Source organism: Caloenas nicobarica, chromosome 4 (genome assembly GCF_036013445.1).
Source record: "Caloenas nicobarica isolate bCalNic1 chromosome 4, bCalNic1.hap1, whole genome shotgun sequence".
Classification (NCBI taxonomy): Eukaryota; Metazoa; Chordata; class Aves; order Columbiformes; family Columbidae; genus Caloenas; species Caloenas nicobarica.
The window spans coordinates 2,097,962-2,112,230 of record NC_088248.1 but is presented as its reverse complement, the minus strand read 5'-3'; the positions used below and the strand labels follow the sequence as shown (position 1 = coordinate 2,112,230).

The window sequence follows — 14,269 nt, the reverse complement described above, 5'->3', positions numbered from 1 at the left end:
GGTGTCAATCCTCCATCATGTTCCTGATAGAAGACACAGCTGTACTAGGCAAGACATGGCCTGTCCCTTTCATACACACCACACCTCATCTTAGCAGTTTGATGGAACATCCTCAGACCTGCCAAAAAGTAGTAATTGAATCATAACATTCATAGCAGTCAAAAAGTCAGATGCCAGCGTGGACCATGTGATGTGAATTAATATTCTTATAACCAATTAGCACTTGCATGATTTTCAGTATGCAGCCTGCAGGATCACGTCCGCTGCCCTATTCTTACGTATTTTGGCATCTAGAACAGTTGCAAGTACTAATATTTTGCACATCTACCACGGCTGCCTTCTGAGCACTTCAAAGGATTAATGAAATTTGTCTCACTGTACCACTAAAAAGAATAAATGTACTTTGGTAGTTCTGCAGATAGAATTTAAATCACCTGCATTATCTCCCCTCAGAAGATACACGGCTTCTGGGACAGAACTTCTGTGTCCTCCAGATTTCACTTTTGTACCTCAAACCCAAAGCCATCTTCCTCTAGAAATAAACCACTAAAATAGCACAAGCCTTACACTATTTGCAATTTAAACACATTCTTGTAAGCCATAAATGGAAATTCCCACCCCTGCAATCTTCTCCCTTTTGTCCACCCAGAAAGAGAAAAAAGAATCCAGTGCTACTTCTGAAAAAAATCCCAGGTAAATGCAGTCCTTTCTTCTTCTGAGGCGCTTGATAAGAACCTTTGATTGACATTTGATTTACTTTTTTTCCCTTTTTCCTTTATTGCCCTTTTCTCTCACGAAACAAAGGCGAACGAGAGGATGAGTACACTGTGTCGTCAAGAGCTACACAAATGCAGCTCGGAACAAGAGCAGATGCAATTTAAAAAAAAAGCAGCCTAGGAATTGACAGCATGTTTACAGTAAGTATTTCTGTAAGAAATATACACCTGTATCTGTGGGTGGTTATATATCCGGGGAAAATCAGTTCCCAAGTGAGCCTGCTAGTAAACTTTATAATAAAATAAACTTTATATTAAACTTCCTAAAAACTCTGTGAAGAAGTCTGAAGGGCCTTTAACTCACACAATCCAAAAGGCTCTGCTCGAATTAAAGCAAGAACGTGGAGTTTTCTCAAAAGCAGAATAATGCTTGTTTGTTTAGATGGACTTTATAAGGACTTTGGTAAAAAATGTTCTGTTTCCTTGAGCAGAAGAGCAGTCATCTCACACAACACTCCACTGCAATTATTGAACGGGATTTTCTTGGTGCCAGTGCCTGGTCCAGCCCTGCCACCCATGACACTTCTCAGGTAAATCTTCTGGGGCTTCTCTTTACCCACCGAAGTCCCATTGTCTGAGACACTATGTCCTCATTACCGTTCCACCGGGAGCATATTCTACTTGAACCTGGATGCTCAGGTGTTCTTGACTGGATCATTGTCACCTACAAAGTTACTGAAAGTGGTTTCATTCAGATAATTTTGCACTAGCTTGTCACACAAGGAAAAAAAAAAAGTTTTGTTTGACTAATAATATAAAATACTGCCACTTACTGTAAGTCACTTGTCTTGGGCTTACAGTTCAATTAATGGTTTAATGGAACGAGCGGGTCCTGCGCCAAGAGACAAGGTCCTGCCCTTTGCTCAAGCCCAGATCCTGCGTCCCCATTAAAACGGGCAACTCGCGGGGTGATGGCACAAGAGGAGCGAGGCTGGAAACGTCACTGCTGTTTCTGGCAGCTTGAGATTATACCAGGTCTGAAAAGATTAAGCCAGAGAAGCCAGCACCAAGGTTCAAAGCGGAAAATCATTAAATCCGGATTTTCTGTCACTGACAAGATGCTTAAGCCACTTCTTCACAGCTCCATGGTATAGTTTGCCCTTCTATTTTGTTACTTTAAATTAGAAAATTTTCAAACTCCCCCCTTCCTCCACCCCGTCCCCACCACCTGCATTGAAGAATAATAATCTACTTTTTAAAGGAAAGAACTAGGGAACTTCACAACTCCTGGGTGTTTTATGACCCAATGACTCCGTGCCTGCACGGAGTGTGGCAGACTTGCCAGCCGGTACTATATATACATTATTGCAGTGGCTTTTTTTTTTTTTAATACTCTAAAGAATTTTAGGCATATAATAAAGATTGACAAGCATACAACTCATTCTGTAGGTCATCTGCTACACAGACATACTTTACATTCCTTCTCTAGGCAACTTTTTTGCTTAAAACAAGGTCATTTCCGACTATCGAATTCTATTCTGGATTATCAAGTCTTCTCAGTTCAAATTGTAATGGATGGTATTGATCCTCGATTTTCACGTTTATGTATTCATCATAGGTCTTAAACAAAACTGAGGATCCTTGCTCACAAACCAAACATCTGCTGTCGAGTAAAGTTCAGCAGAGAATCACACACATCAGAACATCACAAAATGTGCCTAAATCTCTTATGTACATGATGTTTAAAATATAAAAAATGCCTTTAAGTCTAATAGCTGTAGCCTAATAATTATTTCAATAAGCTCTAGCCTAATAACAGAGATTTAATTCACAACTGTCAAGAGACGTATCACCCTAAAATTATGGTTTTTTACTTTTCCTGGATAATTCTTGTTTGTCAGCGATTCATAGGATACAGAGTTCTTCCAGCCCCCTGACAAGTAAAGTAGCAAATTAAACCAAATGGGACTAGAAGGACATACAAAAGACAAATGGAAAATGAACTTTTATCTAACACCTGCTGAGTTAGCCAACATAACTGGACAATAAGTCCTTTCTCCTAGTGACCATGTACTTCACCCATCTCAGTATGTCTAGTAGCTTTTCTTGGCTTACAGGCAGTTCTTATAAAGCTCCCATTTGGTATATAAATAATAGTTGATACTCCTAAAAAAATACATAGGAAGTTAAGCAGATACATTAATGCTTGCTGTATCCTTCTTCAGATGAGGAGTGAACTAGTTAACAATACGGACTTTTAAATTAGAGTTTTAAAATGCCAGTGGTGTCCTCAGTTGACTCTTCATTATGAGATGATAGCTGTCATGCAAACAATATTATCGCTACAAGCATATCATTTTGCTAAGGCTGTAACATCATCATATTCCTAGGTAACTGACTAGGGGGTTGTATCTTTTTAAAGCTCTTTTGTAGTCATTTTATCTATCAGACTTTTATTCAGTACTCTTAAATAATTTTACAGCTAGAGTTGCAGCTTAAATACATGTCAGTAATTTCTGTAAGGTGTTTCTTTACAGCATGCTTCATTATTGCTGTTTTGTTTATACCACCACAATACCTGTAAATACTAATTTTTATGCCAAACAGTTTTAATATCAGAAACAGCTATCACAACTCGCCAAGGGCACGGAGCACATTCCTCGGCACTGAACAACAGCGTAAGAACTGGAGTTCAACCTTCTCTGGAGGAGACTCCTAATGACGCCACTGGGGACAAGAATCACACTATGAAATACAGCCAGCTCCCAGTAAAAAGCCCAACAAGACCCCAAAACCTTACCTTCCAAAACGTAATTGCCCAAAGGACTGGAAAGGAGTAAGAGCCAATCTACAAGAAGCTAGTAAATCTCATAAGATGCTCATATTTTTCATGACATCTTTTTTCCAATGGGACAAAAGGAATCCTCCCCTCTACGCATACCAGCAGTGATTCTCATCATACTGTGTATAAGCATTTCTATTCAAAAAACAGGATTAACATCAAATATCACACCACAGATTGTATTTGAAACCTTTTTTTAGTAAAACATTTATAGAGGAGAGATTTTTCTTGTGTTAGCCATGTGGTATTTTGTGCAATAATTCTGTTCAGTTACAGTTGATGTCACAGAGACAAAACTGAGTCAGGAAGGTGAAATGATGAACATGCTGTTATTCAGGTGAGACGGGGGAAAAAAAACCCCAAAAACCACCGATGGAAAGAGCCACCTGATAAACTGAACTCACGCAGGGCAAAGAAAGATGGCTTCTGTTGAATCAGCCTCAAGATTGGCAAATTCCACTAAACATCTTGGTTGTAAACACTTTGGTTATGCTGCCAAATGCTCGATTTTGCTCAACAGTCTAATGGTCCATTAGTCACAGCATGACAGAGGTTGGTTTTGGTTTTTGTTTTGGTTTTGTTTTTCACCCACATAACACCCCCATACCAAGGTATGAAGATGTTACTCGATTCATTTGAAGAACATCCACTTCCTTAACCCAAAGGACTCATCAGTAACTTCCTTTAATCATTCTGAATTCTACGCTGATCCTATGAAAACCACATCTCAAACACGCACACAAAAAATATTTGCTGATAACAGGCCAGTATGGCAGCAAAGTAGCACCGCACAGCTTGTGTATATTGTATTATATATCTGCAGGGACATCTTTCCTGCTGAACCCTTTGATCAATTTTCCTGGCAACACTCTCAAGTCTTGTAATGTAGAAAAGTCAGGTTAAAAGCGTCTCCTCTACATTAATCTGCCTTCAGACTAATTTAATGCAGGTACAAACTACATTAGTCACATTGATTAGGATGGTAATTTTAATTACTACTTCAGTCACTGGTCCAAACTCCAGGTCAGTGGTGTCCCACAGCGCACATATCGTGCTTTGGAAGGGACCTGGGCACGCGTCGCTCACCCATTACACAGGAGAGAAGCAGAATGGTCTATCTGACATTATCTGACATCCATCCACCCGTCCAACCACTCACCCAGCCACCCATCTTGAACTGGGCATCTTTGACACAACCAACCACCCAGAAATGAAGCAGCTGCCGGGCTTGGACTCCCTTTGGCTCTTGCCATGTGAAATAACAAGCCCCAAACCTACAGAACCACCGCACCAAGCTGTCTGAACACAGAGCAGGTGCTTTGTTTGCTTCTCATCTTTTGTTTGACTCGAGTCACGCGGCTGTTTCTTGACTACTTGTTTCTCTGCCGCTGCTCGCGCTGGCACTGAAAGCTGCCTCTGTTTGCAGTCAGATCTTTCTCACCTTCCTCCTGACAAGCCAGTTACGCTCAGAGGGATCCAGGCACCCGCCAAAGCAATCAGCTTCACTCCACAACATCACGTTCAGTCATATTTTTCAGCCTGCCAATACAGCCTGAAGGGATGAAGCTGCTGCAATGGGACAGTCAAATAGCAACCTCTTAGATACATCACCAAAGAACATTTGATGCACTTTAAATCATAATCATAAGCCAATTTAACTTAATCTGTTCCCTCAGGAGGCAGGCACTTGCTTGGATTCAGTTAGGTTTGCCTTTTGGGACCCTTCTGGGAATGCTCTTAGGCCGCCTGCATCACTCTGCTTGCCTGAACGATCCACAGGGATGTGCAATATGTTCCTAGGAACAGGTGAGCAATTATGATTTCCACAAACCACAAAAAAAGTAATTGTGAATATTTCAGAAAAGGGATTGAATACAAAAGGGCACTTATACCTTTTATACATCTCCTTGGGGCAGAAGATGGACTAAATTTTTTTAGAAAACACCTGCTGTTTATATTTCCACACTTAAAGCCCTCGGTGTACAGACTGCCAGAGGAGAAACAACACACAAGAGAAGTGAAACTCACTTCCACATGACACGGGAAGGACTCTGTAGAGAGAAAACAATAAAGAACTGCACAAGTTTGTTATGATCGGCCCCATCAAATTTGCATGCTGAAGATGCGTGATATGCGAGTAGCATTTACACGATTGCAGTATTTATAGATATATAAAATGACAGCTTCATAACATTCGTTAATTTTTCCCAATTAATTTAATTTCTTCTAAGGACCTCTTTCTGTCTATGAGCTGCATGCCACTTTATAAAATAGATTAAACCCAATAATAATGTTGGTTTAATTTATGGACAAATAATGCTGCAAATTTTTTTCTTGTCATGATAAGGGATTATCATTTTGCTAACAAATTTGCATTCATCCTCAAGCATCACTGAGAATAATTATGGCAGTCAGATGAAGAGTACCAGAATCAACCATTCTGTGGTTATGGAGAGAGGATAAAGATATTCAAAAGAGGAGAGTGAAGCAAAAGGCTTACAGGATTAATACCTTAAAGACCTGTAAAAAGTATTATTCATTTTAAATGATCATAGGCATGGCAATAAACATCAAATTATGTCCAAAGAGACTGAAAATTTGATCAAAGAAAACTGATCTATAGCAATCCAAACAATCACTCGGAAACAATAATAAATCATAATATTCCTACTTCCCGTCTCAAACAGCATCCTGACTTCATCCAACTTCACAGCTGCAATATGTGAGAACAACATTTAAGATATTTAATTTTTTTCCTATTGTAGTACTAAAAAAGAAAACAAACAACTCACATTTGTGTGTGAAACTCCTAAAATCTTGAACATTGGCATGCCAAATTAACTACGTTATTTTACACACTCACTGTCAACAGTTTTCTTCCTATTTGTTTTTTTTGTTTGTTTGGGGGGGTTTTGTGTGTTTGTTTTCCCCATGCTTTTCTTGCATCTATTTTTATAAGACACATAATGATACCCTGCAGGTTTTCAGTTGGTGCATGTTTCCTAGGCGCTTTAAATCTGATATGGATAGACAGGGCAGCCTGTGAAGGAGGTGGGGCTCTAAGTATTTTAGTGAAACATAAAAAAACACTTCACCAACAGTATGGTTTGATGTTGCTTGTAAAAACTTGACATTTAATTCCTCAGACCCAGTCTTCGCTTTGTTCAGTTTCATCTAAAACATTTTTTTCCTGAACTTTACTTCTATGAAATGATTTATATAGATAAACCAGAAATTTAGGTATCTTGTTAAAAGTACTAGAAAGAAAGATTTGCACTGTACAGTCACGTGGAGCATTACATGCTTCACCCTTGGACAGAAGTGTGAACCTTGACTCTGTTCTGGAAGGATCCTACAAAGCTAAATGATGGTTTTATCGTGAAGGAAAGCTGCTTTTTATGAGAACAAATAAACATCAAGTTTTACAGATAGAGATCTGAGAATCAACGTGTCCACAACCTGTCATGTACCTAAAGTGACACTTCTTTCCATTCTGCCCACATTAGCCTTAATTTAATATTTCGGAACTCCCGTTTAGAATGTCAAAGTCATTCAGAAGGCTACCCACAATAGTCTACAGCTCTTCCCCTCATAGCTATGCAAGTTTAAACCCCTTAGAAAACATTAAGTAAATTAAAACTGGTTTATTCCTTCTCACCTATAGCATTTGTCCTTTCTTGAAGATATCAAATGTAAGAGAAAAGCAGCTGTTTTTCCCTTGGTTTCTGTGTTCCCTCTGAATTTCTGTCCATGACCTGCTGAACATTTTGTTCATTACTCACCTGATCAGAATCAAGTGACTGAGTCTGTTCACAGGTTTTTCCCCCGTCATTATCAACTCCTTTGACCACTAACACAGTGCTCTCTTTTTCCCTTTTTTTTGAAGGGCAGTTTGTAAGAGAATCATATCCACATCTGTCTATTAAAAAAAAATGTTTAAGTGTACAATATCTAAAAACTGCAATTTTTTAAAAACTATCACAGTTATCTTTAAGCTCCTTGAAGCAGGAATGGCATTTTCCTACCCATGTTTCTCACAACAACAGTGCAGCACACCCACAGCCTGGAGACTCGGTTCTTAGCATTTTAACAAGAAATAAAACCGACGCTTTCCATTGTCTCCATTCCCAACACCTTTCAGGACTCTCATTTATCTCTAATAAATGAAGAAGCCTGAATAGATGGATTTCTTTCTCTACATGTGTGATAAGACATAACTTTCCTAGACTACTATTAAGAGCCAAATCGTTCAGCCACATTTACAAAACTTTCAACAAACAAAGATGTTCTTTCACTTGCAAAAGACAGCTTGACGATTTCTTGAACAAATGATGAGGCACAAAAAGGTCACCCTGTATACACAAATATATTTCATTACTAATTATCAGTGCACTAAACTTTACTGGATTCGAGACAAAGAGCAGCAAGTAAAAGGAATGCACATGCTATGGCTCAAAATCTGGGTACAACACACCCTGCAGAAATGAGGAACTCACCCCAATACTAAAACCACGTACGCTTCCAGTATTTAAATACAGGGAAAATTATTTTTTTCACACAGAACTAGCTTTAACATGGTGCAACCACACACAGGGTTGGGAAGAGGAGGAACAACATTTAGAAAGTCCCAGCCAAACATCAGAATTTTCTTAGTTCGGTTGTATCACACAAGCAAAGCCTCGCAATATAAACCCGTTTCTTCAGCAACATTAAACGGCCCTTACAAAGGAGATTATAACTTACCAAGAGGCACAGCATGACCAACAGACATCATCAAAGGAAAACAAACAGGAATACAACAAAAACATCAAAGTACTGCAAAACAACCTTCCTCACCTCTCAGTTCTTTGCTCGCTAAAGAGGTAGAAGGAAGAAAGGCAGGACAGAGCCCGGCAGCTTAAGTGGCACCAGGTGTCTGTGTCTGAGCAATTCAACCTGCCTTTAATTTCAGGCATTTCAAATGAACAGAATCTCTCTCACTCTCCTTAACAGCTGCCTAAATTGCCCACCAAAATACCTGTCTCCTCAAACTCTAGGAGAGCATTACCAAAACGAGACAGTTATTTTCAGTGTTGTACTTTTGAGACACCCAACTTAGTAACAATTTCAAAATGACAACCCTCTATTTCCTACAGTAAGCGATTATGTTGGAAAACATGTGGCTGGGTCATTAACGTCACTTAGACACTGGGAAAGTTGTTTACATGTGTTTCCATAGAAGACTAAAGGAACTTTTTAACGAACGTTTTAAATTTGAAAACTTCTGTTTGATGAAGTCAAAACGTTTTTTCAAAAACATGTTAAGTACCCATGCAAGTGTCTTCCAGAGGTTTTCTGGGTGGAAAATGCAATAATTGGCCAGAAAGAGAGAGAGGGACCAACTGCTACTGTGAGAAAGTTTGTCTGAGATGTAGGAAATCCATTTTCAAGTCCTCGCTTTCATTTACTGTAGAAAGAAAACATCTGTTGTTCTAACACATACTGGAAACCGAACCACTGTTATTAAATAAATTCTTGCATTGCACACAGTCCTACATTTTTATTACATTGAATGAATAGTATGAAAACACTCCAATTTGATATCATTTACAGCAATGGAACCACAGAAAACACTCATGTGTTGGAATGGTCAATACAGATTCACATTTTCATCTCTGAAATAATTGGTGGGGTTAAAATGGTCAGTACAGATGTTCATCATATTTCCCAAATGCCGGTGTCCTCCCACAGATTTACTTGTGCCTATGAGTCCCTGGCCGTCGGAAATGAGGAGGATTTACTATCTGTATCGAGATGATTAAGAGGAAGAACATTAAGTGGGGATATCGGAATCTTCCCACAGAGCCTCAAGAAAATCTTTTTTCGTAGTCTTAGTGATAACATGTTTTCAGCAACCTGTAATGCTACAACTTTCATGACTTTTTAATCTTAGATACAGAGTACTCAGCAGGAAAACCTTACCCTGCAGGTATTATCAGAATTCATTGTGTGACTGTGTGTCTGCCTGACGGAAGAAACCCGAATGAGCCCAATATTTACCCTTGTAGTACTGATTATATTAATTTTTAAGTTATGCTGGAACCCCTGATAACTGGAAAAAAAAAAAAAGTAACGATGATCCTTCTGCATGCCCTTACTTGAAGCATCATCTATGTTTCCGTCTAATAAAACAGACATTAATCTTTTTCCTGTATGTGGTTCACTGAGAAAATAACTGAATTTATAGCACTAAAAGCATCGATTTTGCCCAAGTCAATGGCTTGCAATTTTGAAATATGGAACTAACTCTCACTCTATGAAGAAAGCTTCAATCAATTAAGGAAAACATACTAAACCAAAAGAGAATGCATGTTCACAAAATTTGGGAAAGGCAGCTATGATCCAAGGCATAGAGGCAGAAAGAAATCAGGTAATACAGGCGTAGTTCTCAGTCTCATTCTTGATTCTTTCAGTAATTATAGCAGTGACACTTGGAAATTACATATGTTGCACCTATACTGCAATTTTTTTTAAAAAAAGGGGGAAAAATGCTAAAAAAAAGCTGAATCTTGTAAAATGTCCTTGTATCAGGATGACTGTACTTCTGAGCTCACCCAAATCTCCTTGAATGATCCCGCGTTTTGGCTGGCAGAGCCTTCAGCTCCTGCCTCTCTTGAAGTATTTTGTTCTCAGACCAAACCTTGAGCTACAAACCCTGAAGGAAATGGCAATGTTAGAAACACCACCTTGTGTGCAGAACGCGATTTGTCTGTCTGCTCCACGCGTGGAGCCGGCAAGCACACGTACCCAAAGGCACTCAACACCACTTTTGTCTGGGTGATAAATTCTTCCTCAACTATAAATCACTCAGAAAAGCCTGTCTTATTGATTATTCCAAACATCTGTACTAAAAACATTAATCCGATTATTGACCAGACGGAAAACGTACGTATTGTCAAAGTTTTATGCACCAATGTGAGGAGCTGAGAGAGTCATGGCCATCACCGACTGCAAAGATCTGCATTTCTGGAGGCTGCACAGCTGCGGGACAAGCGGCAGAACTATTAGTATAGATTTAATTTAACATAGATCTATACCTTACGAGACCTATAGCAGTGGTACCACTGCCAAGGACTGTTAGCTTTTGCTGCTTGTGCTGGAACTTCCATTTCTTACTCAGGGAATGAGCATCAAGAGCATTAATTACACAAGTCAGAACACAATAAAATAATAAAAGCTGAAGGAAATTCTCAGCTCCTTCAAAGCAGAAAGGAAAGAAAGAAAGGATTTTTTCTTGTATTTAATGTAAATTAGTAAAGAATGGTTGAGATTAATCATGGAGTTCAAATGAAATTAAACATTGCTATAATAAATTACTATTATGGTTACTATCTACAACTTGGTTGTGCCTAATAACCAGAGAGATTGGTGCTCACTATAACAGAAAATGCATAATTAGGCAATATTAGATATATTATATACTAAATGGCTGCCACAGATCCCTTCTTAAAAGCACCTGTCACTATATTTTAGAATAATATAAAAAATAATAAAATTCTATTATAATAAAGCACAGTATAATGAGTAGGAAAAAGGAATAAGTTCTAAAAAAAGGATTAGACATTGCTTGGTAAATTGACCTTTCAGAAATACCCACTTCTTCACCCATCTTCTAAATGAAAGGCAAGATTATTTTTAATTACAGCTCATGAGCATAGATATAAGTAGTCATAATTAAAAGTCACTCATGTTTGAGTCAGCTACAGTTTTGCTATTATAATGTAGAATAACACTTCGGGTAAGGTTGCATGACAAATACCATTCTGCTCTGTTGTATTTCAAATTCTTAACTCTGGAATTTTTCAACTGTGACATAATGTTATTTTTCCCCAAGATAAGGCTCTAATTCTTCCAGAAATATTATACAGGGGATAAACTTCTGCTCAAAGGAAGATTTCTCCCTACAGAAAAGTTTCAGTGCAAAACCAATGAAGAAGATGTTCTTTTGTGAGAGAAGAAATAAACTTTTCCCACAATACAGAAAGCGATCTTGCTTTTATAAATAGCTTTAACCACAGAAAACAGCAGAGGATTGAAAGCCGAAATTTGACATAAAAATAACCTTCACTAAAAAGAAATTCCTGTGAGTATTCTATCAAAAATTGGTTTGGGAATGATTTTCAAAAGTATGCTGTCTGTTCTCAGAGTTGCTTTTAGGATGAAATAGCAGTGGAGTTGCCTACCCTTATTTCTTACTCAAATGTTTCTATTCCTTTTGCTGAGTATCACTGACACTCCTTTAAAGGTACTGTCTTAACACAAAAAGAGCATAAAGATTTCATCAAAAAAATGGTATACAATGCACTAAGGTGGAGTATCTCTTGCTGTACTGGAAAAGACTTTCCTCCAAACATTCCTGAGTATGGTTTGACATGATTTGGATCTTCCTGGCCATGTTTATTGTCACAGCACATGCAATATATTGTGAAAATGGCAGCTGAGTTCAGGGTTACCAGAGCTGAGACACAAAATGCAAGCGTTCCCATGGGAATCTTGCTTCAGATTTTCTCTATATTAAATTCAAAATCTTAAAATGTTTTTGAACAAGCTTAGGTTCTCCTTCGTATTTGTAGAGTACATCTCCATGGGGATTAAAAATTACAAGCAGCTGCTTTGGTGAAGTTGGAAGCAATGAGAGTATGATGGGATGATTTGCAGAAATGCAGACTTTGTTTTGAAGATGAATTGACGATATCCAAGAAAGGACGGTTTTCTTTTCTGGTATAAAACCAGGTATGATTGAGAGCTTGGTTTCATTTCACAGTCTAATATAAAAGTTCATTAGCTCCGAAAGCTCCAACTATCCCAAAGAGACGCAGCGTTTATTCTGCCCTGCTTCATTACATCTGTGTTTGCAGAACCACAGAACACAATTTCTTTCTCAATCTTCATTTCTACAGCAAGGAGGTAGGAAAGGTTATTATCATGTTGCTGAGGGAAATGCATCATCCCCTCATCAAAAGCCAATATTATAGGCTGACAGCATTTGGAGAGGGTTATGGCTTGTAAAACCAGTCATTCACAATACTACTGGAACACTATTGCTCTTTCGTGGAGTGAGGCAGGGAGAAATAAAAGTAATCTAAAGTGTACCAGTTTCTGTTATTTCTACTTAAGGGCATTGGCTGTGAGATGTATTTGACTTTTTCCTGGTCCGGCCTCCACTTTACTTGAATTCCAAAGGAAAATGTTTCCCATTTTGAAAACTGACTGAAGAGGAAAGACTAAATAACACTTCCTGCCCTTTTTAAATTTTTTTTTTTAAGTTTCTTGTGCCATTTTCTACTATAAAATATAAAGGAAGAAGACTTTTAGTATGAAGAAATACTTTCATTTTTTTAATTAGAGAAACTGTTCCACTTCAAACAAGTCATTTGCAATCCATTCTGAGCTACACAAGCACATTTCCTTTAAAAAACAATAAAGGCTCTATGGTGGATTTCTCAGAGTGCTCCTGGTGTTGCTCACTTCAGCTGAGAAAAGGAGCATGAGGGCAACTATTTCAAGCTAGATTTTCTTTCCTCTTACACCTTCAGCTGCACTGAGCAGCTCCTTTCTTTGCATGTGGCGCATCTTAGTGGGTTCCCAGGCATGGGTAGAAACAACTACTGAATCTGCCTTATAATGTTGAGCAGACTTCAATATACATTCAATGTGGTTTCCCAAGGAAAAAAAAAAAAGACACGTGTGCTCTAATATCTTGGCACAACTCTCTGACTGAGAGCTAGGGGTCTCGAAAACATTAAACCCCAAAAGAGGAAAGAGAAGTTTAAAACTTACTCAGTTGCAAATATTGTCCCATCATTTATTATTGACACTAACCAAAATGACAGGCCTGTGGCTTATGCCAGATTCATGCCAAAACAGTTCTTTAACAAATCTTTAACATCCCCTGTATCTTTGTGGTAACTAATCATTGCTTCATTAAAAGATGTACTTGAATGCAATATAAAGAAAAATCTGTTGAAGAAAAATGACATACATACACATACAGGAATTGACATATCAAAGTGTATCACCGGCAGATGAGATGGATAAAAACACGGTCCTATAAATAATGACTTACACCTCTAGTCTGATGGAAAAATAATCCTCTCAAAACCACTAACATGTTATTCTAGGTGTTTCTTGAAAACTGCATGGTACATATATAAGAACACCTGCTGATACCACCGTAATTTAAAGAAAAGGAAGCAGTAATAATAGCACTTCATGGTATACCAGACAACACGATAACATCAAATTCAAATACGGTGCTTATGAAGAAAATAATTAACTGTACCTTGAAAAACACGGGTTCCTCGGGCAGAGGGCTAACGGGGAGCGAGGCGGTGCTGCTGGCCGGACTCATGTCTGTGCTCTGAAAGAAAGAAAAGCACACGGGAGTTGGCATTGCCAGTCAAGGTCTACTGACATCTTCTTACATTTGAGGGGGGGAGAAAAAAAAGAAAAATAGAGCTCAAAACCAACACTGAAAATCCAACAGAATTAGATGGACAAAGCAACAGCACTCGCTACGCTATTTACCTTTAATTACCACTAATGGGTAAATACTTTGCATTTTCTTTATTTTAAATGAGCTCCCCATTCAAGACGGAAACATATGCACAAATATGCAAACGTACTGTGTCTACAAAAGAGTAATACAAGAGGATAACTGAGAACACAACAA

The 14,269-nt window shown here is 38.3% G+C and overlaps 1 protein-coding gene across 1 annotated transcript in view; it reads right to left on the bottom strand.

Moving 5' to 3' along the window:
• CCSER1 (coiled-coil serine rich protein 1) overlaps positions 1–14,269 on the bottom strand; it is a 441,008-nt gene that overhangs the window by 209,681 nt on the left and 217,058 nt on the right. The window contains exon 7 of the mRNA XM_065634301.1: positions 13,880–13,957. Within this exon, the coding sequence (XP_065490373.1) occupies positions 13,880–13,957 (78 nt within the window). The remainder of the gene's footprint in view (positions 1–13,879; positions 13,958–14,269) is intronic.